The 27,804-nt window shown below is 42.8% G+C and overlaps 1 protein-coding gene across 1 annotated transcript in view; it reads right to left on the bottom strand.

The window, feature by feature from the left end:
- Window positions 1–27,804, bottom strand: part of LOC121285105 (contactin-associated protein-like 5) — an 834,028-nt gene that overhangs the window by 491,916 nt on the left and 314,308 nt on the right. Inside the window, exons 7-8 of the mRNA XM_041201256.1 lie at window positions 27,582–27,725; window positions 2,734–2,995 (exon numbers count right to left, since the gene is read on the bottom strand). Of these exons, the coding sequence (XP_041057190.1) occupies window positions 2,734–2,995; window positions 27,582–27,725 (406 nt within the window). The remainder of the gene's footprint in view (window positions 1–2,733; window positions 2,996–27,581; window positions 27,726–27,804) is intronic.

Here is a 27,804-nt window from a genome sequence, read left to right as displayed (position 1 = left end):
ACTTTAGTACTGAGAATGCTGCATTGTCAGTGACACCTTAAGGGAAGGCCCCATCTACCTAATCAGGAGGTAACAGATCACACCATTAAGGAGGGGGCAATCCCAAAGGTCCTGCAAGCACAGGCATCCATCTGCACTGTAAAATTCTTTGCACCAAAATTCTGATGTGTCCAGGCCAATGGCTCAAGTGCAGTGAAAAGGAACTTCCAGCCACGAAGAGAGAAGGCTGTAGGTTCTGTCCCAGCACCCAGCAACGCCTAGAAGGACATTTCAGAGAATTCCATTACTACCCACTGGTGTGAAATGTAGCCTCAATGACAGGGGTGGGGGTGGGGGTGGGGGTGGGGGTGGGGGCCCGAAGGCAATTAGCGTTTATTTTGTTTCTTTTTTTTTCCAAAGAGAGAAACATACTGAAATTTCATAGGTGTTTGATTCACTTAGAGACCAATAATCTTGCCCTGGCACACTTCTGAGGTGTTCCCCGGCATCTCAGTGAAACTCATGCCAGTTCTGAGCTGGTGGGAGTTCTTTTGATTCCTTATAGAGGCAGATACAACATTATGTTTTTGGGGGGTAACTTCAAGGTGTGAGGTGAAGAGATGTGAAAGATTCATCTCTCTACCCCACCACTAGAATATCGTCCACAATTTACATGAGGCAGAATACTGGGTGAGCTACAGTCTGTTCCAAATTCAATCTTGCGCCATCCTGGGTAATCAATGCTACCTCAAAGCCCCTCTGCTCCCCACAATTTTGGGGTCTTTGATTCCATAGGGTCAAAATTGATCTTTGCCAGTCGCACAAGAATGGGATCGTAGTCCGTTTCACACCATGCCAGATTTCCTTTACCATTGAAGTAGGGTAAAATGGGCTGCCAATTAGCTATAAAGCTATTTTTGCACCGCTAGTGAAAAGAAGTGTTGTCTCCTCTGAGTCCAACTCCTTAATCGCTAAAATACTTGACTGACAGTTTGAAACAAAGACGGTGGAGTCACTTTGTCCTTATTGATATGGATTGGATTATATGGTCTGACCCTCTGGCATCAGTGCATCACACATCAGAAGCACCAATCTGAATATGGGCTTGGAGAACATTGCAGCATTCCTAATGTCCTGGCATAGAGTTCCATCCCATGCAAGCTCTACAGTCATTCATGACACCATCAATATCCTGGGGGTTACCATTGACCAGAAACTGAACTGGACTAGCCAAATAAATACTGTGGCTACAAGAGTAGGTCAGAGGCTGGGAATTGTGTGGAGAGTAACTCACCTCCTGACTCCCCAAAGCCTGTCCCCCATCTACAAGACACCAGTCAAGAGTGTGATGGAATACTCCCTACTTGCCTGGATGAGTGCAGCTCCCACAACAGTCAAGAAACTTGACACTGTCTAGGACAAAGCAGCTCACTTGATTGGCACCCTATCCACTGTTGCACAATAGCAGCAGTGTGTACCATCTACAATACACACCGCAAGTACTCACCAAGGCTCCCTCAACAGCACTTTCCAAACTCATGACCTCAACCACCTAAAAAGACAAGGGCAGCAGAGACATGGGAACACCACTACCTGCTAGTTCCCCTCCATGTCAAACACCATCCTGTCTTCGAAATATATCCTTCACTTCTAATTGGTCAAAATCCTGGAACTCCCTTCCTAACAGCACTATGGGCATTCCCACACCACATGGACTATAACAGTTCAAGAAGACAGCTCACCGCCACCTTCTCAAGGGCAATTAGGGATGGGCATTAAATGCTGGCCTAGCCAGCGACACCCACATCTCCTGAACAAATAAAAAAATTGACAGCTATCTCTATATTGTTTATGAAAGGGATGATATAGATTTTCCTCCCATCCATGGTCAATGCATCATCTGGCTTACATGTGACCCACAGCAATGTGGTTGACTCTGTATCACCCTCTTCAAAGGACTAGCAAGCCACTCAGTTGTATTCAGGAAAGCAGCTCACCATCAGCTCCTGAAGGGCAATTAGGGATGGGTAACAAATGCTGGTGTTGCCACTGATGCCCGCATTCCTTGAATGAATAAAAAAAATGTAATATTGGTCCAGTTTATGACACATATGATGTCAAATTACTCACTGGCATTAACTGTTTGAGTTAACATAAAGCAAACTATACCCCAGTAGGGAAGCTTCCTTCCCCACCACAGACACTATGGTGCCCCGTATACAGTAGATTTATCACAGGAAACTGAGGCCATTCAACACAAGGTTTCCACAAATTAATCGAAATTATTAGTCAAATATCATAAGTATAACATCGTTCTCTTATGGTCATAACATTAAATTCAACATGATTCACGAATAAATTAAATATAAGCTAAGACAAGTACCATTGCAATTATTAATAATGAACTGAGGTGGTACATTAGTTTTTTTTGCAGAAATTTAACCTGAAAGGCCACACACAGATTGTAAGTCTTTTCAGTTTTGAAGGACACCAAAACAAAAATTGCCCTGAAATGTCTCATTGCACAAAGCTCCACATAGGGAGCATTCATTCATTAATTCTCCCTCTTTACTCTTTAGGAAAAAGATGAGTTAGATTTTACCATTCCCAGAAAAATACATTGCATGCATTGAATAGTCTTGGTGTTCTCTGAGTGCAATCTTAAAATGATGAAAAATAAATGTGAGGGATCCTCTCTATTTCTGTAGATCATTCGCTGTCACCACAGACAGCAAAATGAACTGTTGTAATTACCTGTAGTGATGTCAGCCTGGCTCCTTGTTGATTTATGAACAGTTACTTTCAGTTTACCATCACTGAGGTGAATCTGCAGAGCTCCAGACGCTTTGTGCAGTTCATTGTACAGCAGCAGACCATCCTTATTCCAGGTACGGAATTGGAAGCTGACAGATAATTCATTCATTTGATTTGTTCCCGGCAGCAGCAAGTAACTACTGGAAGTCATGAACGTGACCGGAACGATGCGTGGTTCCGTGCAGGAAAATGTCACGTTCCCCTGGGAAAACAGAGAGAGAGGGAGAGAGAGAGAGAAAGAGAAAAGCACATGACAATCTAAAAGAGTTTTTCAAAGATTTCAAAGTAGATTAGTGCAATTCACAACTACACCTACAACCACGTCAGCATCTAAGTGACAAGCACTAAATCATTCGCAACTGCTCAATGCCTAGTTAAATCACTCAAATCCCATCCACTTGTTCAGAGTTGAAATTGGGCCTATAATTGTCTAAAGTTTAAACAAACTGAAGGGAGGGAAAGCAAGGTGAGTGATTTACAATGGGACCAGAGAGAGGGACAGTAACAATGCTTTGCCATTGCTTGGAAAACAATTCTCTTCATAAGTTCAAAACGATCCTTATTTCTTTGGTGATTCTAATGCTGAATCTTGTGGGGAAAAGAACATTTTAAAATGTGGATCTTCCAAACTAACTTACCTGACCATTACCTGAATGTCGTGAAGCAGCTCAGGTCATAGGGCTAAGGTACAAACTTCCATAGAACTTTGCCCCCAAACTTGAATATCTCTGTTAATAATACATACCTCCTGAAGTGGTAATGAAACAGCTAAGTACCAGTACCTTCTGTACAAATTCACAAGATTTTATCCAAGACAACTTTGGTTAGATGGCTGGTGACCTAGCAAGCTCCAAAGCAGAAGATTTACTGAACTTGGAATCATATCGAGATGCACATCAAAACTTTCCAAGCATCTAAAGAAAACTCAGTAAGATACTACAGAGATGTCCCTGCAAAACCTGATCACTTAAAACTGATAGCAAGTGTAGCGTTTCCTAGACTCTTCCAAGACGATGAAGTTCAAGACTTCACAAGGTTCTAAGTGGCTTAAAAGTGTTGCTAGTTTGCCGGCCAAGTCTCTTAAAAATCAGTATAAATAAAGAAATATTATGGGAGAAACTAAGGAAAACAAATCCCTTGGACCTGAGTTTTAGAGTTTTAAAAATGGTAGATGCAGAGAAAGCGGCTGTCTTAATTTTGATCTCACAGAATTCTTTAGATTCCAGAACAGTTTGCAAGGACTGGAAAGTTTGTTGACATAAGTAAATAGTTTTAAGTATTTGTGATTTGTGGTTTTTGAAACTTGAAAGAGCCTAGATGATTGACACGTTTACTAGCTTGTACTTCAGGCCTTTTGACATAGGAGGCTTAAAGGGACATAGGGGGTGGGTGGAAGGGCAGCACGGGAATGGGGGCACTTCTTGAACTTACCTTTTAAAAGGTCCCCTCATGCAGACTAGAGTTCATGACTCCTCGAAGAGCTGTGAACCACGATTCCTTAAAATCCTGACCTGACTTCATGAAAATTGTGCAGGAGTAGGCATACTTATCTCCACAATGGAGCCAACCAGGTTGGGAGTGCCAGATGTGGGCTTCTGATAGGAAGCACACCTTATCCTTTAAAGGCACTCCTGAAAGTTGCACAGCCTGGGAGGGGTTGGGAATCCCAGAATCATGACCAACCCGCCATTTTTAAAGGGTTCCTGAGTCAACCCGACTCGGTGAAAATCCAGGCCATTGAGTAGACAATATAGTTGACATAAGTAAATAGTTTCAAGTGTTCCTTTCCAAGGTATTTAGGAGAATGAGAGGTGATCTCACTGAAATAGATAAAATTCTCAACCGTCTTGACAGGGTAGACGCTGAAAAAATGTTTGTTCTGGCGGGGGATCTAGAACATAGGGCCGCAGCCTCAGAATATGGGGTCGACTATTTAGAACTGAGATGAGGAGAAATGTCTTCACTGAAAGGATTATGAAATGAGTATTGCTGAAAAAAGATGTTGAAGCTTTTCGTCTTGGACTCATCAGGACACTCCATAAGAATACCAATATAAGGAAAAACAACAATTTATACTGTATGAGAGTGCTGATTGGTTGACAAGTGGACTCTGATTGATAAAAACGTTGCCATGGAGAATGCATCAGTGATGGTGACTGACAAGTTAACTGCCAAGCATTGTTTGAAATTTAAATAGGACAGCTTGACCCTGATTGGTCAAGGCATTGCCCTGAGGAATGAGTCAGCGAATGGCTGTCACTTATTTTGTTTAACTGAAACAGATGTAATGTGTGTACATGTTCTTCCTGCCTGGAAAGAACAGGGCCCTGCGTATTAATATATGTAGCCCCCAGTACATGTAAATGTGCCACACTGTGAGTCTGACTGACAATCTGAAGTTGGTTCACAGTGTAATTCATAGCATGCTAAGGATTATTTAGCACATTTTATCTAATCCTAGAATCAGATCTAATGTAGGTCACTGTGTTTTGAGTTTTGCAAGCACAGGCCAGTTGGATATGGTCTGTACCTTGCCCATTGTGAATAGTGGCTGGGACAAGCTATATGATACAAACCGCCAACCTTTGGGACATATGGTTTGTATGTCTAGCATCACACTGGCACTGGAATTCATGTACCACATTACTCATTTGGGTGATAGGCAGAATGTATTTTTTTGGCTTGATGGCAGCATCCTGTTAGTGGTGAATACCACTTGTGTTGCTACTGCATAGTAGCAGCGTGAAACAGCTAACTTGACCTGTTGCTCAAAAATTTGAGATACCTTTCCCTTGCAGGGTAAACTGAGGTAGACTGGGCACTTTTCAGGGAGAAAAGCTACGGCCTTAGACCTGTTCATGAGTTTGGATGATATACAGTGCAAGGTGATCCGATCAGGGCAGCCATTATCTCTGCAGGATGCAGGAATTAAAAGATTATGAATCTTTGGAATTCTTTACCCCACAGGGCTATGCATACTCAATTGTTGAGTTCAAAAAGTTGTTGAATTCAAAAATGAGATCGACAGATTTTTGGGCACTAATAAAATTCAGGGATATGTGGGAAAGTGGAGTTGAGGTAGAAGATTAGCCATGACCTTACTGAATGGCAGAGCAGGCTCTAGGGGATAAATGGCCAACCTCTGCCTCTGCTTCTTATGTTCCATTGATATACTAAACATAACTAGAAGGAAATTAATTGATTTACGCCACAAATGTGACTGTGTAGAATCAAAGGAAAATGTTCTCAATAATAAATGATAGTCAACAGATGAAAGCTGAAACAGCTGAAGATAACTGTGGGTGGTGACTTGATGACAGAGCCCTACAGTGAATCTGCAAAGAAATGGTAATTGGAATGTCCCTGAAGTAGAAGACAAAGATCTAGCAATGGAGATGCGAATCTCATAAGCAGCCCCCTGCAACTCACTTCAATCCAATACCAGAAGCGCAGTAGATAACTGATGAAGATAGTTTGGTAGGTGCATTTGTGTCCAGTCTGTACAGTCCAGTCAGCCAATTAACTGCTAATGATAGTTGGGACAGCTCCTTTCCAAAGGCCACTACATTCTTGAGTAGGTTTCCTATACCTTACTGTAAATGCTAAATTCCAAAAGTAATCGCTAATCAGTGGGGTTAAAACCTGGGAGTATTCGGATAGATTCTTACTTCTCCACCAGATGAATGGAAACAAGAAAGGAGTCCAATTATATGTTCTCGTGAATCAGCAAAGGATGCCATTCAAATTTTCTACAATAAAGGGATGGTAAAGAAGAATCAGAACTCTACACTGGCAATCGGCAAAAGGCCACAGCATCTACCTGAAATCCCCAGCACCTTCTGAAGCACCAATTTACCCACAAATTGTAGAATTTCTACTTGGGGAATTTAATTCTGGTAATTTTAGGTTGTCGACCCATTGGAGACTCCCAGCATCTGTAATATCAACCTAACAATGTCGAATAGGTGAGATTTATTCCGGAATGTCGGCGTAGAGAATGTTGCAAGGGTCTTTATAACCATTCACATTTGGTCTACATCTGGGGTATAATTTTTTTTCTCTAATTTCTCTCGTCATCATTGCTTCTGTCATTTAACTATCTCCAGTCCTCCATCTAATCACAGATAAAAAAACCATTCTCTCCTTCCTTTTTCTCTGCCACTTTTCAAACTTCTCTCGGAAATTATTTTGAAAACAATTAACTACTAGAAGATTGCTTTTGAAAAGTTGGCAATTGATAAATGGATTTCAAGTTTTGAAGTTGAGAGCAGGACAGTTATTCAATACTGCAAAAGTGAAGTGAAACAACTTGGATTGAAGGTGATAGCTACTATTGGATTGGTGTAGTTACCTTAACGATTTAGGAATAATTGCCTGTTCCAAAAAGGTAACTAACAGTCACTTGGTAGTAGAAAACTTGAATATTGCTGAAAAAAGAGACATGCTGCCAAAGCTTTTCATCTTTGACTCATCCGGACAAGTACAAGAATGCCAAACTTCACATGATCACAACAATAAACTGTAGTATAAATTGTTCTGATCGTTTGAAATTTGGTATTCTTGTGTTTGTCCTGATAGCACAAGATGAAAGGCTTCAGCTTTTCAGCAATATTCAAAAGGTAATTAGACAAAATGTACATTACAACAGCAATGACAACTTGCTTTCTTATACAGCCTTTAATGTAATGAAATGTCCCAAGGTGCTTCTCAGGGGAATTATCAGGCAGCAGCTGAGCAGCACAAAAAGAGACTTCAGGACAAAGGCTTGGTCAAAGAAGTAAGATATAGGGAGAGACTTAAAGGAGGTGAGAGAGGCATAAAGGTAGATAAGCAGAGAGATTTAAGAAGAAAATTCCAGAGTTAGGCCTTAGGCACCTCAAGACATGGCCACCAATGGTGGAGTAATTAAAATCGAGGATGCACAAGAGGCCAGGACTGCAGGGGTGTGGAGATCTCCAGACCTTTATAAAGCTGGAGGAGATAGGGATTGGCAAGGTTATGAAGGGATTTGAATATAAGGATGATAAGTCAATATGCATCAGTGAGCACAAGAGTGAGAGATGATCCGGGTTTAGTTCAAGTTAAGAAGCTGGTATTGGGTGAACTCCAGAAACAAATATTAAGGTATACTTCCACTCCCTCAAGTTAGTTATGGAAAAAGAACAACCAAAGTTAATGAAACATCAATGCCTTGGAATTGCGATCTTTGAATACCGGTGCCTGATTACTTAATAGGTTAATATAGAAATTCCCTGCTATTTTATTCGAGTGGCTAAACCATTGATTTTAACTGGATTAACATCTCTAACAAAATAGCAGATAAATGAATTTCACACATATGTGCTAAGTGCATCTCACATTTATATTTGAAGAGTCTAATTTCAAGGCACAAGCTATGGAAGGGTGTAGATACTGGAAATATGAAATTGAAACAGCACATGCTGGAAACACTTAACAGTTTAGGTTGCTTCTGTGCAGAGGAACAGAATGAGCATGCCCACTTGATGATCATTCATCAGACCAGTTCTTGTCTTCATTTATACAACAACAACTCATATTTATATAGTGCCTTTAATGTAATAAAATGCCCCAAGGCACTTCACAGAGGCATCTTAAACAAAATAGGACACAGAGCCACAGTAGGAGATATTAGGACAGATGACCAAAAGTTTGGTCAGGGAGGTAGATTTAAACAAGTATCTTAAAGAAGGAAAGCAAAGTGGAGAGGTGGATAGGCGGAGAGGTGCAGGGAGGGAATTCCATAGCTTAGGGCCTAGGAAACTGAAGGCATTGCCACAATGGAGGACCGATTAAAATCGGGGATGCATAAGAGGCCATAATTAGATGAGTGTGGATATCTCAGAGATTTGTGGAGCTGGAGAAAATTACAGAGATAGGGAGAGGTGAGGCCATGGAGGGATTTGATAACAAGGATGCAAATTTTAAAATAAAGTTGTTGCCTGACCAGGAGCCAATGTAGGTCAGCAAACAGCCCGTGTCCATATGCAGAAAACCTGGACAATATTCAGGCTTGGACTGATAAGTGGCAAGTAACATTCGCACCATACAAGTGCCAGGCAATAGTAATCTCCAGCAAGAGAGAATCTAATCATCTCCCAAGGAGATTCAATGGCATTACCATCGCTGAATCCCCCACTACCAACATCCTGGAGGTTACCACTGACCAGAAACTGAACTGGACTAGCCATATAAATACTGTGGCTACAAGACCAGGTCAGAGGCTAGGAATCGTGCGAAAAGTAACTCACTTCCTGGCTCACCAAAGCCTGTCCACCATCTACAAGGCAGAAGTCAGGAGTGTGAAGGAACATTCTCCACTTGCCTGGATGAGTGCAGCTCCAACAACACTCAAGAAGCTCGACACCATCCAGGACAAAGCAGCCCGCTTGATTGGAACCCCATCCACAACAATAAACATTCACTCCCTCCACCACAAACACTCAGTAGCAGCAATGTGTACCACTGGAGCAGCTCACCAAGGCTCCTTTGACAGCACCTCTAAATGTGTGCCCTCTCCCACCTAGAAGGATAAGGGCAGGAGGTGCATGGGAACACCACCACCCGCAAGTTCCCCTCTAAGTCTGAGGCTGAAGGATGACCTAACTGTAGTTTTTTCCAGACTGAGGCACTCGCATCAACTCAAAAAGTTCTGCGTGAACTGAAAACACAACAAGTAATCGGAGACTAGGAAGGCTGTTTTAAGTTGGTATGGCAATGATTTACTTAAACAAACCGCTAACTCTCATCCAGCAATATGTCAAAAACATTGGAGGCAGCGACTCTCAAAATTAACGCAACATACAGTGAGCCTTTTTCGTCAGTTTTCATGATGGCCGAGTCATCACCATTCAATGATGCGGAGTCGGTTGGGTTACTGTTACTGTGTATCAGCATCATGTTGCAAAAAAAAAGAGGATCAATGTTAAGAAACAACCAGGTATTTCTGAAGACAGCAATGGATGCGGGGAACTGTCATGTTTGACAAAGTGCTTGATGCCAAAAAAACAGATGTCTAACTAGACTAGGCCTTGGAAAGTGCATTGCTTGCCAAAGTAGTCGATGTTATAGATGGCCAAATGTCTTGTAGCATCACAAAAGATTGAGAATAATGTTCCATCTGTTTATTGACAACATTCATTTGTTTTCTCCTTTGTACACAAATATGTGCAGATTATGACAGTCATAGTATATTTCTTCAACTCCCATTTCCACGTACACACATTTTGTTGTGAGCCTCTACAGAGCCAGGCCTAATGAGCCTCACTACGTTTCTGGAAATAGATTTACAATTGCATTTGCTTTTTTTTTTGGAAACAATTGTAGTTACGTGAAACTGAGGTTTATTATTGTAAATTGATGGCAGTTGTTTTCAGGTGAAGAAAACTTTATTATGAAGAGAGATTTGTGACAATGAGCTTTAAGAGTGAATTCAAATGGGATCATAATGTACCTCTTTCTTTGTGCAGTTGAAATCCCATTGCTGGTAGTCTCTGAAGTCTGTATTAGTGGAGGCCAAGCCATAATTCTTAGGCATGATATAAGTGTCTTTTGAAAATAAAAGTAGAGTACATTTGGAAGCCAGCCAAACAGTACATTATATAGTTCCTACTGTTGATCTTTTAAGAATGAGAAGTGCAGCTTTTAAGCATTCTGGACAGCATTCTTGGTAAACGTATCTTGGCAAGGAGTCAACATGCCATTACCTCAGCTCATGCTTCAGATTGCAAGGAATTACCGCTTCTAACAGCATTAACCCTTTATTATATTATTTATTAACCCGGTAAGAGTAACTTAAAGAGTGAAAAAAAAACCTCGTACTCTTTGATTCCAGCTGCCCACTTTGAAAACCCCATCCCTGCTGATTGATTGTCCACTCTCAGAATCATGGCCAGAAGGGCCTGTAACATCTTTCACTCTCTCTCCCCCGCTAAGAGTGAAAATGCTGAAAAAAGTATAGATACACTGAAGCCTAAATTTTACCCATGGCGGGCGCAAGCAATCGGTGGGTCCGGGAGCGGCCGGGAAACAGAGACCCCCAACTGCGATTTCACACTGGCTGGCCAATTAACGGCCAGCTAGCACGAAATGCACGCTGAAATGCTCAGCTACGCTGGGGCGGGGGAGGGAAGAGGGCGGGGGATAATGACGTCACCGTGGGTGCGGGGTGAGCGCTGCGGGAGAGCTCCCTGAAGGCAGACGAGCTGCCTCGGGGAGCTGCGGGCCAGCAAATGGTGAAAGAAAGGTATTAAAAGCTGCAAAAAAAATGTCCATGTATCATAGTCAAGCACCCGATAGCATACATCATAAAAATGCTGTCCATGGGTATTTATTTTAATTTTATTTCACAACAGAGATTTTATCCCGCCCTTGGACGACGTCTGATGAAAAGTGTAAAGGCTGCCTGGCCGAATTGCCCACCCGCCAACCGTAAGGTTGGAGGGGCCATGAAAAATCACAGACAGTTGCACCGTTAATGGGCTTAATTACACACTTAATTGCCCACTTAATTGCCCACTTAATTGCCCACTTAATTGCCCACTTAATTGCCCACTTAATTGCCCACTTAATTGTCAGCAGGTGCGCTTCTGAACTTTGTGGTGCACCCATCTAGCGAAATATTGCGCGAGTGCGTGATGACAGCGAGACGCTCGCCCGACGTCATCTCGCGTGATTTTACGCCCGATTGGGTCGGGAGCACGCCCGCCCATGTGACCTAAAATTCAGCCCCGAATGTCAGGGATCACCCATAGTGGGCAGGAGCAGGAAATCAAGGAGAAGGAGTGGGTGGGGAAGAGAGGAAGCTGGGGAGGGGGTGGGGGATGGGGGGGGGCGGTGGTGTTGGTGGTCTGGGTGGAGGGGCGGGTGGGGTAAAAATAATCGTACGCACATTAAGAAGAAAAGAATTCAGCAGTGATGCACAATGGAGGAAGTACAGGCCTGCTAAGGGTTTTATAGAGGCGTGCCAAGGGCAGCAGTCTGTACCGAGGGAATAAGGGAGCATGTTAGGAGAATGAAGAAGAAAATTCTGAGGACCAGCTGGAGATCAAGAGGAGAACTGCAAGACAAGGCATTTTGTTGAGAAACCAGCAGGCAACATTTTTTCCACTAATTAGTGCTTGATTGTTCCCTTGATCAGCACAAAGCTACCTATCGGCAGATAAAAGTAATAATTAGGATCCAACCACTGAGCATTATAATTGACTTAATGAGGGACTACTATATGCACAATTGTGTGCATTGATTATGAAGTAGATTTTCATGACACACATTCTAATCACAGATTCTACTTGATCAAATGTCATTTGTCTCATAAAGCTTTCTGGGCCTTCTTGAACCTTCAATAAAACTGAATGGCTTGCTGGGCTACATCTGAGGGTAATTAAATGTGAACCAGGTTGTTATGAAACGGGAGTCACCAATAACCCCAGATCAGGTAAAGGTGACAGGTTTCCTTCTGTAAAAGTGAACTGATCGGGTCTTTACAGCTATCCAGAATATTCACCTTAACCAATAAATGCTTTTTAATCCACAGATTTGATTCATTTTATTCAAGTTTATCAACTCTTATAGTGAGATTTGAACTCACATTTTCTGGCATAATAAACCAAGACTAAGGATTACCAATTCGGTTTTTCCACTGGGTTGACTGCTAATAATAACAATAACTTGCACTTATGTAGTATCTTTAACATAACGTTCCAATCCCCGTGAAGACTAATAGCAAAAAAAAAAATGAAAATCCAGTTGATAGCTGAAAGGAGAACAAGGCAAGGTTTCATGTTTTAACCTTTTACTCTAACAACCAGGCTAAAGGCACTATTGATTAAACATCATTTTTGTAGGTCAATTATACCTTAAAACTAAGAACAGAGCTCTCCCTTTTATTTTTAACACAACTGAAAATATCACTCCACAGTTATAGTTTACAATGTCTCTTAAATAGATATTCAATTCTCCTGGGGCTGGTCCAAAGAGATTCTTAGTTCCCAAGGGTTTACTTCCTTTTCCAGTCAGGTAACTTTTAACCCCAGAATTGTTCTTTCATAATGAGCACCTATCCTGGTGATTCTACCTCTATTGCAAGCCAGGCAAATCTGCCAGTCTCATTTCAAGTCCTCACAAATTGGGTCTTCCATACTGAGTGCGAGCTCCTGCTCCCATTCGGCCTCTAGCTGCTCCCTTTCTCCTGGATCCTGGCAGACTATTAGCATCAATGAGTTTCAGATGTATGTTAGAAGAACTTCCCCTCTCAAAGTTCATCTCCATGGCAATGTAAATCACATGGGCTGTGTATCTAGGCAGAACTGCTGATTAGCTATCCTTGAAACTCAGCAGTCCATGTCCAAATGCAGCAAGAGCTAGACAATATCCAGGCTTGGGCTGACAAGTGGCAAGTAACATTCACGCCACACAATTGCCATGTAATGATCATTTCCATCAAGAGAGAATTTAACCATTGCCCCTTGACATTCAATGGCATTACCATCGCTAAATCCACCACTCTCCACATCCTGGGGTTGCCATTAATCAGAACCTGAACTGGACTAGGCATATAAATATTGTGGTTACAAGAGCGCATCAGAGGCTAGGAATCATGTGGCGATTAACTCATCTCCTGACTTCCCAGAGCCTGTCCGCCATCTATAACGCACGTCAGGAGTATGATGGAATACTCTCCCTTTGTCTGGAGGAGTGCAGCTCCAACAGCAGTCAAGAAGCTTGCCACCATACAGGACAAGCAGCCCACATGACTGGCACCACACCCACAACCATTCACTCCCTCCACCACCAACGAACAGCGGCAGCAGTGTGTACCATTTACAAAATACACTGCAGAAACTCATCAAGGCTCCTTAGACAGCATCTTTCAAACCTGAAACTGCTACCATCTTGAAGGACAAGGGCAGTAGACACATGGGAACACGACCACCTGGAAGTTCCCCTCCAAGCCACTCACCATCCTGACTTGGAAACATATCACCATTCCTTCATTATCGCTGGGTCAACATCCTGGAACTCCCTCCCTAACAGCACTGGGCAATAAATGCTAGCCTAGCCAGCGATGCCGATATCCCATGAATCAATTTAAACAAAACCTTCCTGGGACTTTGGAGACTAGCAGGCTAACCATTGTAAACAGTGATGCTGCTATCATTGCCTCCACACGCAAACAAACCAGGCCTCCATTTTTTTCTTTAACAGCGTATCATCCAAGCATGTCATTAGGCATACTTCAGAACAGGTCATATGACCCCCATCATTTCACCCTAGATTAAAGACACAGTCCCAAAGCAAAGCGATCTTATAAACTACATAGTTGTAAAATTAATAAAATGTCCCGTGCACTTCACAGGAGCCACAAAAGCAGATATTGGGACAGATGACCAAAAGCTTGAACAAAGCATTAGGTTTTGAGAAGCATCTTAACGAGGAATGAGAGGGTAGAGAAACAGAATGGTTTCTAGAGAGAATTCCAGAGGTTAGGACCTAGGGTAACTCCAGCTCCAACGGTGGAATGATTAAAATTAGCATGTGCAAGAGGTCAGAGCTGGAGGATATCATGAGAGTTTGTAAAGTTGGAAGAGGCTATGGAGGTAGAGAGGATCAATGATAGGAAGGGATTCGAAAACAAGATTGAAAATACTAAAACTGAGGCACTGTTATACTGGGTGCCAATGCAGATCAGCGAGCACAAGGCTGTTAGATGAACGTGATTCCATGTGAGTTAGGACACAGCCAGACAGAATATTGGATCAGTTCAAGTTTATGGAGCATGAAAGATGGGAGGTTGTCCAGGAGAGCATTGGAATACTGAAGTCCAGTGGGCAAAGGCATCAATAGGCTTGTAAGGAAGATATCTTTTTATTTCTGTTGGACTGTTGTAATGAACGTATCTTTTTATTTTCTGTTGGACTGGGGATTAAAATTACAATGACTGCAGGTTGAAAGACATGTCCACTGGAACAGTATGAGAAATATATACAATGCTGCAGTCCTGGAACAGAGTGTGCCATGAAAGACAGGTTGGTGCCGGAAAAGAGTCCTGGACCAAGGGAACTGTCTAGCAACAAGGTTTTTTATGGCTCTTGACCAGTTTTGTGTGAGAGTAGAATAGCTCCTAGCCTGAAAAGAACAAGGCCTAAAACCTCTTTCTTGCTTAGCAATATGCTGCTCACTGATGCCCAGTTTGGGTTCTGCAAGGCCACTCAGCTCCTGACCTCATTACAGCCTTGGTTTAAACATGGACAAAAGAGCTGAACTCCCGAGGTGAGGTGAGAGCGACTGCCTTGACATCAAAGCAGCATTTGACAGAGTGTGGCATCAAGGAGACCTAGCAAATCTGGAGTCAATGGGAATCAAGGGAAAATTCTCCGCTGGATGGAGCCATACCTAGCACAAAAGCTCCAAGACATCACTGCAGGGGTTCCTCAGGGTAGTGTCCTCGGCCCAACCATCTTCAGCTGCTTCATCAATGACCTTCCTTCCATGATAAGGTCTGAAGTGAGGATGTTCGCTGGTGATTGCACAATGTACAGCACCATTCGCGACTTCTCAGGCACTGAAGCAGTCCGTGTCCAAATGCAGCAAGACCTGGACAATATCCAGTCTGCAAGTAACATTTGTGCCACACAAGTGTCAAGCAATGACCATCTCCAACAAGAGAGAATCAAATCATCGCCCCTTGACATTCAATGGCATTACCATCACTGAAACCCCCCACTATCAACATCCTGGGGATTACCATTGACCAGAAACCGAACTGAACCAGCCATATAAATACTGTGGCTACAAGAGCAGGTCAGAGGCTAGGAATCGTGCGATGAGTAACCCACCTCCTGACTCCCCAAAGCCTGTCCACCATCTACAAGGCACAAGTCAGAAGTGTGATGGAATACTCCCCACTTGCCTGGATGAGTGCAGCCCCCACAGCACTCAAGAAGTTTGACACCATCTAGGATAAAGCAGCCCACTTGATTGGCACCCCATACACAGACATTCACTCCCTCCACCACCGATGCACAGTGGCAGCAGTGTATACCATCTACAAGATGCACTGCAGGAATTCACCAAGAATCCTTCAACAGCACCTTCCAAACCCATGACCATTACCATCTAGAAGGACAAGGGCAGCAGATAGATGGAACACCACAACGTGGAAGTTCCCCTCCAACTCACACACAATCCTGACTTGGAAATATATCACTGTTCCTTCACTGTCGCTGGATCAAAATCCTGGAACTCCCTTCCTAACAGCACTGTGGGTGTACCTACACCACATGGACTGCAGCGGTTCAAGAAGGCAGCTCACCATCACCTTCTCAATGGCAACTAGGGATGGGCAATAAATGCTGGCCTAGCCAGCAGAGCCCACATCCTGTCAATGAATAAAATTTTTTAAAAATCACCTAAATAAGGATTTTAACTGGTATGAAATCAAGTAGAAAACACAATGTAAATAACTGAAGGTGAGTGGCTGTCAAACTACTGACAATCATTTGTAGCTTCACACACATTAAGTTCACTATTTATAAAAACCTACTGGAGGCTGCACCCTAACTCTTAAACTTGTGTTTAGTTCACTTAAAAAAAAAAGCAGCTTGAAAGGGTGATTCATGGAGAGGAGAAAAATAGATTAATCTTTCTGCAAACTTGTAACAACACCCTTCTGGGACAACGCGCAGCTTCTGCTTATTCATCAGGGTTGGTGTTAATTTTTCCTCGGGCAAAACTAAAACAGACTCTTCATTTACATTAAATCATTTACAACTGGGAACCACATTCATTTGCATCACCACGACCTTCTGGGCAGATGTCTGGGGGAAAGAATTCCGAAGCTAGAGATCTGTGTGTTTATATCTGTTTCTATTTGTGCCAGTGAAAGTGAAGTTGGCAGCAGCAGTTTTGCAAAGGTCACTCAATATCACGGTCAAGAATCCTGTTGACCAAGGAGTTGGCAAACTCGGTGCCACTTGCTGTTTTTGAAGCCACGTGATATTTGTAATATCATATTGAGAACCCGCTGTGGTTCACCCGAACACGATGGACATTGAAAGCTACCTCTCGTATTTGAATGTGAACATACGTACGTATGAACATGTGGATTAGGAGCAGGAGCCTGCTCCGCCAATTCAATAAGATCATGGCTGATCTGATTGTAACCTCAACCCCAAATTCCTGCCTACCCCCCAATAATCTTTCACCCCCTTGTTAATCAAGAATCTATCTAGCTCTGCTTGTTCTCTTCATCCAATTGACCATAGGCAATTTAACCAGTAACGATTTATAGATTTGAATTTTTATGCTAGCGCAAACATGTTTCATATTTAAATTCACTATTGCCATCCTTGGAGTAATAAATAGGCATTTTTTATGAGATTTGCACAATTAATTAAACTAAGGTTGTGCCTGTTGTTTGGGTGGATGTTAAAGGCTGTTCAAAGAAGAACAGGAGGTTTACTTTCCTGGTCTTCAGGGAAACAGTCCTCCCTCAACAAAAGTCACCAAAAATGATCCACTGTCCATTTGTCTTATCGTGATGTTTTATTGAATCTTCCTGTGCTCAGACTAGGCATTGTTTGCCTACATGACAAAAATTGCTGCATCTCGAAAGCGTTCATTGCAGGTGAAACATTTTGAGACATTTCCACGCTAAGATATATAAACACAACACTACTTTTCTGAATTGGGGGAATCTGAATCCTAATTCCGATAGGACACCTGGACTCGTCTGGTTCTTCAATATATGAACAGTGGAGCTTAAAGAAAAGCACCAAACACACAACTTTCTCTCTTATTCTGTGGAATTTATACAGCACACTTGCCTGTAGCCCTCTTCCCTGGCACACTGTTTTCACTTGTTATTTACTTGGCAGACCTGGAAATGGCTTAGAACGATGTGTGCAATTGCCTGAAAATGAAAATATGACACGCTGTATATCTCTTTGAAGCTCAAAGCAAAAAATCTGATTAAAATCAGGGACTGCAGTCAAAGAATTGAAATACAATATTTAGGATAATTCTATGAAGAATATTCCTAAAGCCAAAATTATGCACAGTGTCAAACAGATGAACCTATTCAATATTATCAAAGAGTTTTTCAGTATCTGGGACTAGCGGTAGGGAGCTCCCCAGACTAGATGCAAATGATTAAAGGATCAAATAGTCTGCAAGCATCTTTTTTTAATGAGCAGAGTTTTAGGTTAAATTTGAGAGGGATATGTTCAGAGTTCTACTGGACTCAAAGAAAAAAGATCTCATCAGATATTAGATCAGTTGTAACCAGATACGTCCAGGGAACCACAGTAATTCTTAAGGACATCCCAAACTTCAGAAAGTGGAAAACAAAATAAAATTGACCTCTTTTCCTCCAGGATTGACTTTTATAGCCTCCTCCTAATTATCCCTATCCACTGAGATCTACCCTAAATAAATTCAAATGGTCCGAGACTCCGCCTCCCACATTATCCCTTAGACAGTCCCACTTGCCTTCCACCTCTAACCCTCGCTGATCTCTGTTGGATCCCTTATACCCCAAGGTTTTTGATTTCAAAATCCTTGCCTTCCTTTGCAAATCTCCCCAGTACCTTTGTACCTTCTGCTGTTGAGATTAGACTAATGTACTTTGCCTTAATTTTTGCTGCTTCACTATTGGTGACAGAGCTGTCAATAATTGCACTCCAGGACATTCCTTCCATACACTTCTGCCTAGCTGCTCTTTTTCCACCTTCCAAAACCTCTTGAACCAAGCCTAGTTTCCACTCTTCTTAAAGTTTGTGTGCACTCATAGAATTACGTTAAAAATTACAACAAGGTAAACAGGCCATTCAGCACATCTAGGCAGTTTTGGTGATTATCCTCCCCATGAGTAGTAGCATTAGTCCAATGTCCCTGGCTTATTCCCATAACCCCTTAACCTTCTTCCCTCCTGCTCCATGTTATTTTCATTTGCCTCCTGCTTTGCTGTCTGTCGCTATTTATCAATTTGTGGGACGTGAGGTTCACTGGCATGGCCGCTACTTATTTCCTATCCCGAATTGCCCTTGAGAAGGTAATGGTGACCCACTTTGTTGAACCGCTGCAGTCTTTGTTGTGTTGGTACACCCACAGTGTTGTTAGGGAGGGGAGTTCCATGATTTTGACCTAGCAACAGTGAAGTCAGGGTGCTGTGTCCATCTTGTATTTGTCTACTCTGCTACTTCAACTGAGCAATAGTTCAGAGACTACAATCGAGAGTGGATTACTCAATTAAAAGACAGGATTCTGAACCTCATTTTTGGCAAGCAAGAGATTCAAGACTGAGAAAAAGAAGAATAAATTGCCCAGGGAAGAGATAAAAGCAAAATACTGCGGATGCTGGAAACCTGAAACAAAAACAGAAACTGACGGAAAAACTCAGCAGGTCTAACAGCATCTGTGGAGAGGAATACGGAGTTAATGTTTCGAGTCTGTATGACTCTTCTTCAGAGCTAAAGAGAAGTAAAAATGTGTTGAAATTTCTACTGTTTAAGGGGGGAGGGTGGGGGATAAAAAGATCGTTCTGACATGTCTTCCTTCTTCCTTAACCGAGGATTCCCAACCACTTTGGTTGACAGGGCCCTCAACCGTGACCGACCACTCTCCCACGCCTCTGCCCTCACACCTTCCTCTCTCTCCCAGAACTATGATAGGGTCCCCTTTGTCCTCACTTTTCACCCCACCAGCCCCCGCATTCAAAGGATCATCCTCCATCATTTCAGCCACTCCAGCATGATGCCACCACCAAACACATCTTCCCCTTGCGCCACCCCTCCCCCAACCCTGTCAGCATTCCATAGGGACTGTTCCCTCCGGGACATCCTGGTCCATTCCTCCATCACTCCCAACACCTCATCCCCCTCCCACGACACCTTCCCATGCAACCGCAGATGGTGCAACACCTGTCCCTTTACTTCCCCTCTCCTCACCGTCCAAACAATCCTTTCAGGTGATGCACTGCTTCACTTGCACTTCCTTCAATTTGCTGCTCCCAATGCAGTCTCCTCTACATTGGAAGGACCAAATATAGACTGGGTGGCCGGAACACCTTCGGTATGTGTGCAAGCATGACATAGACCTTCCTGTCGCTTGCCATTTCAACACTCCACCCTGCTCTCTTGCCCACATGTCCATCCCTAGCCTGCTGCAATGTTCCAGTGAAGCTCAACGCAAACCGGAGGAACAGCACCTCATCTTTCGACTAGGCACTTTACAGCCTTCCAGATGTAACATTAAGTTCAACAACTTCAGACCATGAACTCTCTCCTCTATCCTCACCCCCTTTTTTATCCCTTTTTTCAATATTCATTTTTATTTTTTAATTTCTATTTTTTTATTTTTTAAACACTTATTTTTATTTATTTTCATTTTTATTCATTGTTTCATCCCCACCTTTTATCCTATTTTCAATCTTTTTTCCCCACCACTGTCCCCTCTCCCACCCCATCCCCCACCCCCCCACAAGGGCCACCTGTTACTTGTTCATGTTGTTCTTTTCAGAGTGCTTACCCTTGTCCTGCTATTATCACATGCTGCTTTCTTACCTTAATGACACTATCAGCACCTCCTTTAGCCCTTCCCACTACCATCCATTAACACTGCCTTTGCCCTTTTGTTCATGACACCTTTATCGATCTCTCCTTTGCCCCCACCTATCGCTGACCTTCTATCCAGCTTCACCTGTTCCACCCCCTTAAACAGCATAAATTTCATCACGTTTTTACCTCTCTTTAGCTCTGAAGAAGAATCATATGGACTCAAAACGTTAAATCTGTTTTTCTCTCCACTGATGCTGCCAGACCCATCGAGTGATTCCAGCACTTTCTGTTTTTGCCCAGAGCAGAGAGTCGCTTCCCTGCACTGCTGAAAAATAATTGTCAGCAGAAAGGTGGAGAATATTTGTGGCAATGCTGCATTGCTCCACTGTCCTGGCTGAGACAGGAAAGACGTAGGAATCAAACTGAAGGATGGAAACAGAGGAATGATGGAAACAGAGATAAAGAGTCACACATGTCCAACTCTGCAAACCTCTCAGTCATTGTGCTGCCTGTCAGGACGGTTAATGTGAACAAAGAGCTAATGCTTAAGAAGATCGCAAGAGATCTAATAAATTGTCCATCCAAATCATTCTGATTCTCCTGATAATGAAGGTGAACAAGTAAAGAAATGCAGAAAGAATGCCAGATGAAAGCAAGGCTGAACTAATGGAAGAAGGCATTCTTCAGTTCACTGAAACGATTATTAAGAAGAACAATGCATCTTTAGTAACAAAAACAAAAACAGAATTACCTGGAAAAACTCAGCAGGTCTGGCAGCATTGGCGGAGAAGAAAAGAGTTGACGTTTCGAGTCCTCATGACCCTTCGACAGAACTTGCGTTCGAGTCCAAGAAAGACTCGAACGCAAGTTCTGTCGAAGGGTCATGAGGACTCGAAACGTCAACTCTTTTCTTCTCCGCCGATGCTGCCAGACCTGCTGAGTTTTTCCAGGTAATTCTGTTTTTGTTTTGGATTTCCAGCATCCGCAGTTTTTTTGTTTTTATATTAATGCATCTTTAGTGCTCACTCTTGTCCTCTCTTTTGGCAGCTGCCCGAGATCTTTAGCAGACAAGTCATGGCTCATATTAATGCTTTGCTAACGACCAACTCCACCATGACCTCGAGAAAAGATTGTTTGCCACCTGCTCCACTACTGCACTAATAATGTTCATAAATTAAACAAGAGTTTCCCCATTCCATCTTAATAGACTTCCTCTCATTCAAGTAGCAAATTGCATTCGTTTTATCTATAAATTGTTCAATTTTAAGCAAATTTCTGTTTTAAATGAAAGATAATGTAAATGTTGGGAGTGCTGGAGGGGAAGCATTTTGCAAACCCAGCCTCCCATCCACTCTGCATGCACTCTCAGCCTGCCCTACCTGCACTCTCCCAATCTTGAGGCCAGCCTGTTTGTATTAGGTTGGTACCCTGCTCTGAATAATGGGCACAGTGATGGCCCCAGCTTCACCTCCTGGCCTTGTCTTCAGCCTCTGAACACTGCTGCACAGCCCCTCCCTCAGTTGCTGCCAGCAAATTATATGGGGATCACTGCCCATTGGAGGGCAAGAGGATCTTCTTAATATTGTTCATTTCCTGTCATTGACTTCCATGGCTGCATCAGAGAACTGCAGGTTCATGATAACACATCAATAAACTCTCTCTATGGACCACCAAGTTATTGACAGAGGACCTCCATCCCAGCAATAGGAAGAATATTTCCTTGCACAACAGGCATTATTATTGAAAAACAATGAAAACAAAACTCTTTCGCTTGCTGTTCTACAGAAAGTACTTAAATTTAATTCTGATTTTTTGGAAGCTCATTATTTGAGCTACCTAAACAGCCTTTGCATACAAGGCTACATCAGTGCTTTGCACAGCCTCCTTCACTATTTTTATTGGTTGATTCTTACTGGCAACGGCAGCAAAAGCAGTGGAGAAGATGGATTTGGATACATTTATGATATGGCTTAAAGCAGGGTAGGATATTGACCCAGCAATGATACACAAATTGCAACATACAAGTCAGGATGGTCAGCGATTGTGAGGGGGACCTAGAGGTCCAAGATGTGGGACTACTTGGATAGATTTATCAAGGAGCCAGCACAGGTGCAATGGGCTGAATGGTCTCATTCTGTCGTATTGTTCCACAATTCTATGATGCTAGAACTGTTCCCACAACATTACTGTCCTTAGTCCTTCCAGGTTGGAGAGGTCGCAGAGGGGTGGGGTGCTACTGAAGTAACGTTTATGAGTGGCTGCATCACATCCTGTAGATGCTTACATCCCACAATGTACTAATGTTGGTTAAGAGGATGGAATTTAGTTACTGAGGCAGTCTGCCAGACAAGTGGCCACCTCTTTCCTGAATGGTGCTGAGTCCACTGATTCAGGCAATGTTGAGTATTCCATCTGGACCTAAAACCTACTCATCATAGAGTATACAACGCATTTCTTATAGCCTTGATGTGTTACATGATATCCTGTTCCTGCCTTGTAAAACACAGTATTGTCTGACTTACCCTGACTGTGCCACAGGACAACCACTATTTATATGTCGGGCTCAAGTTTAACCCATTCAAAGCTCACCCACTTGCATGACGTTAAAACCAGGCACTATATAACCTGAATGACTCATTCTCCTGTTACAAACAACATCTAGAAATCGCAATTCATGTTTTATATCAACAATATATGTCCTTTATTATATACTTAATCATTTTGATGAGTTTAATAAATAATATCTTCAATTAGCAAATATGAACATTAAATTGGATTCAGCTGACTAAAGGTTCTGCCAATGGTATTATTAAACAAGAAGGTTCACCATCCTTAAATAGTCTGAGGTTTCTTGTTTCCTTAATTCTCTAAGAGCATGCACTGTTCAGTGATCCAACGTGTCCATCAACCAGCTCCCGGCTCCCAGCTCCCAGCCAGTTCACTCTGTAATATACATAGGAAACATACAAGAAGGGCCCAAGCTGAATCACATTTTCCTTGACCTCTTTCTGTCTGTCCTCCGGTCTCCATTTGCCTTAATTTAATGACTTAAATTAGCTCTCTAGGTGGCAAGATGCCGCCAGAGGCCCAAATCTTGCCACTTAATTGGCATTTCATTTAAACACAGCATGCTGTCATGTAGGGCTGCCATTGCAAACCAGTTTAATTGACTCTACTATTTGGAATGTTTTCACCCACTCTGATGAGTTGCGGAATCTATTAAACTGTTACGGAGGTCAAATTTCCACAGACCAATATGCACCCATTAATTTTTAGTATCACTTAAATCACACTCTTGTTTCCAGGCCAGTTTTTCTTACCAATCCAACTGGTTAGCCATAATCCTCCACTACAGAGGGAGATCAGGAATTTCTTCAGATCTGTTCCGAGAAAAAATTTTCAGCTATACATTTTTTTAAAATTCATTCATGGGATGTGGGCATCGTTGACTGGGCCAGCATTTATTGCCAACCCTTAGGGGTGGAATTTTCTGCCTTCCGAGCAGGTGGTCCTGACCCAATCTCTGGCGGGCGGGCAGCCGATTCCCGCCGGATAAGCGGGACCTGCCGCCATTTTAAGCGGGTGGGTCAATTAAGGCCCGCCCAGCGTGATGTCAGGTGGAAAGCACTATGCGTTCCCTGTGCGGGCAGGTGGCGGGGGGGGATACCCCAAAAGCAAGTGTGGGCTCTTCCGTGCATGCGCATGAAGGAGCGCACATCTCCCAGAGGCTAAGTGCTGCCTCAGGGAGATCGCTGAAAGTTGTAAAAAAAAACAGTAAAAATAGAAAAAAAATCCTTAACATGTCCCCCTCATGTGACAATGTCACATGAAATGGGACATGTTAATAAATTTCACCAAAACTTTATTCACCTTTTTAAATCCCTACATGAAACCTCATCCCGCCGTTGGATGAGGTTTCATGTTTTATCTGTTTGCCGCCGGGTCTCCTGGTCTGCCCAGCGACCTTAAGGTCGGACGGGCAGGTCCTTTAATTGTTTTAATGATCCTGTCAACGGCCTCAATTGGCCATTGACAGGTCGGCGGGCGCACAGCTGATTTCACTGTGCTCCCGCCTTCCTGAAAATTTAAATGGGGCGGGATGACATTGGGGGAACCCCCAACGTCATGCCGCGTCATTTTGCGCGTCAGCGAGAGGGTCCCGGATCCCTGCTCACCGACGGCAAAATTCAGCCCTTAATTGCCCTTGAACGCTGAGTGGCGCGCTCAGCCATTTCAGACGGCAGTGAAGAGTCAACCACATTGCACTTTCAGCAAAGACCCAGAGGCAGAGCAAGAACAGCTCCAAGGCAATTTGCAATAATCCTGATTTTCCAATGCTAAAAAATCTTAGAAAATCATGAGAATTCTAAGCTGAATGAGAATCTGACAGGAATTGTATCTGTAACTAACTATTTACAGCACTTAAAAAAAGCATTTTTGATGATGATATTCTAGCATTGTCTTGAATTGGACTGTTTCATGAAAGGACGTGACATAAATAACATTTTTCTGTTTTCTGTTCAAAGGCAAACAAAGCAAGTATTCTTCCAGGCAGTATGGCTGTGTGGTTTTAATTAATATGACAGTCTGTGGGAAAACAAAGCACTTGTTATACAGAAGCACTTAAAAAGCAAGTGACAATTGGCCAGTGCACTAGCACAATTTAACAAACAAAGAAAAAACCCTTCAGGAAGTCTATTGTAAGGGATGTTATTGGTTGGATGGACTCCATTGAAAGCAATACCTTCCAAACTTACTAGACACATGGAACTAAGGATCTGAAACCATGAGCACACAATACCCAATCTGGTGGGAAGGAATGCACGTCCTTTAAAACAATAACACAGAATTGGGCACAAAATTTCTGAGGTGCTTCATCTCAGTGAACCATACACAAATAAACATACCGGACACCAACAAGAACAACTTTATTATATAGCGTCTTTAAATTAATAAAATGTCCCAAAACGCTTCACAGGAGCATTATAAAACATACCATGCCACCAAGCCACATAAGAAGATATTAGGTCAGATGGCCAAAAGCTTGGTCAAAGAGATAAGTTTAAGGAGTGTCTTAAATGAGGAAAGCGAGGTGGGGAGTCAGAGAGGTGTAGGAAGGAATTCCGGTGCTCGGGGGCCTACGCAATTGAAGGCACGGCCACCAATGGTGGAGCAATTAAAATTGGGAATGCTTGAGAGGTCAGAATTAGAGGAATGCAGCTATCGCGCAGGAGTATGGGGCTGGAGCAGATTACACATAGACAGGGCAAAACCATGGAGGAATTTGAAGACAAGGATGAGAAGTTTAAGGGCAAGGCATGAGGTGGAACCAATGTAGGTCAACCAGGACAGGGGTGATAAGGAATGGGACTCGCTGCAAGTTAAGATATGAGCAGTACATTTTAGGACGACCTCAAGTTTACAGAGGGTAAAATGTGGGATACCAGCCAGGAGTGCATGGGTATACTCAAATCTAGAAGAAATGATGGCATAAGTAAGGATTTCAGCAGCAGATGAGCTGAGCGTTCAAGTCAGACGATGTTAGGAGGTGGAAATAAGCGGTCTTAGAGATGGCATGAATATGAGGTTGGAAGCTAATCTCTGGATCAGTTGTGACACCAAGGTTGCAAACAGAATGGCTTAATCTCAGAATATTTTCAGGGAGAGGGATTGAGTAGGTAGCTAGGACTCAAAATAGTACTTCAGGAAAGAGAATGTTTGAAGAGAATGTATTTACTTTGCCAATCGCGATCAACCTCATTCAACAATTACAAGCTTCAATGCAAGAGGTGCTGCACTCTCGGAGCTGCAGTCTCTCAGCTCAGAAATTGAATCAAGGTCCCGCTTGCCCCCTCAGGTGGACGTAAAAAAATTCCACAGCGCTATTTCAAAGAAGAGCAAAGGAGTCGTTCCAGTGTTCTGGCTAATACTTATCCCTCAACCAAACATTACTAAAACAGATCATCTGGTCATTGCTGTTCACGCTAGTTGGCTCTGCCCAAGTTGGCTGCCACGTTTTACAACACAGAGGTATCTGATTGGCTGTAAAGCACTTTAGACTGTCCCAAAGGGCATGATATCAATTCAACCATTCTCCCACGTGCTGAAAGATTCAAATATTATGGGGCATAACTTAATGATGAGGCAGGTTGGGGTAAAAATTATTATTTAGAAGTTCTTTTAATCACTTGTAGAATAAGTCATCAGGAACGGCTTTAAAGGCAACAATATAAATAGGTTCAAGAAGCACAACAGGCATACCTCAAGAGGAGCACTGAGAGATAGGTGAGGTGCAAGCTAAGTTTGGGAGGTCTTGTGGCGCAGTGGGTAGCACCCCAGCCTCTGAGCCAGAAGCTCTGGTTTGAGTCCCACTCCAGGACTCGATATCCATGGAGCCTGTGTTCATAATGTGGCCAAACAAGATTGAATATTAACTTGCAAATCTTTGCAGGCACACCAATGGCAGGTGGTAAGAGCAGGAGAGATTCCTGGTCATCCACATGATGGAAAGAACATTAGCACCTTTTTTTTTATTCATTCAAAGGATGTGGGCTTCGCTGGCTAGGCCAGTGTTTATTGCCCATCCCTAATTGCCCTTGAGAAGGTGGTGATGAGCTGCCTTCTTGAACTGCTACAGTCCTTGTGGTGTAGGTACACCAACAGTGCTGTTAGGGAGGGAGTTGCAGGATGTTGACCCATTGACAGTGAAGGAATGGCAATATAGTTCCAACTCAGGATGGTGAGTGGCTTGGAGTGGAACTTCCAGGTGGTTGAGTACCCATCTATCTGCTGCCCTTGTCCTTCTGGATAGCAGTTGTCGTGGATTTGGAAGGTGCCATCTAAGGAGTCTTGTTGAGTTTCTGCAGTGCATCTTGTAGATGGTACACATTGCTATCATTGTACGTCACTAACGGAGGGAGTGAATGTTTGTGTCCATCATCACCATCTATATCTCCAGACTTCAATGTACATATTGCCAAAGCATCTTGGACTCCCAGAGTGAACTGCATCACACCACTGCATGATACGTTGTAAATGGACAAATTTGTGTTAAACAGTCTTTAATTTTTAAAAATAAAACAGCTAATTAAACAAGCTTCATTATTATGCAGACAGCTAGTTAAGGTGTCAATATTATTTCAATAGATCACATGCATTCATTCATTCAAACTATCAATCCTGTTTCCCCTATTATCTTAGTTTGTAGGATCTTACCACAATGTGTATCTGAGGTTTGCGTCTCTTGGCCAGATCAATAATATTCACTCCATTGTAATAGAGATTCTCAATGCAGCCATGAAAGTTCTTCCTCAGGAAAGTCACTGATTTGCCTGGAACTGGAATCCCTCCAAAGCTGAGCTGAAAATAAAGGAAAAGACGCACACAATTATGCTGATTAAGACATTTGCTGACAACGTAGAAAACTACCACATCCTGA

This window comes from Carcharodon carcharias, chromosome 12, assembly GCF_017639515.1.
Source record: "Carcharodon carcharias isolate sCarCar2 chromosome 12, sCarCar2.pri, whole genome shotgun sequence".
Lineage (NCBI taxonomy): Eukaryota > Metazoa > Chordata > Chondrichthyes > Lamniformes > Lamnidae > Carcharodon > Carcharodon carcharias.
This window is presented reverse-complemented; position numbering and strand designations above follow the sequence as displayed.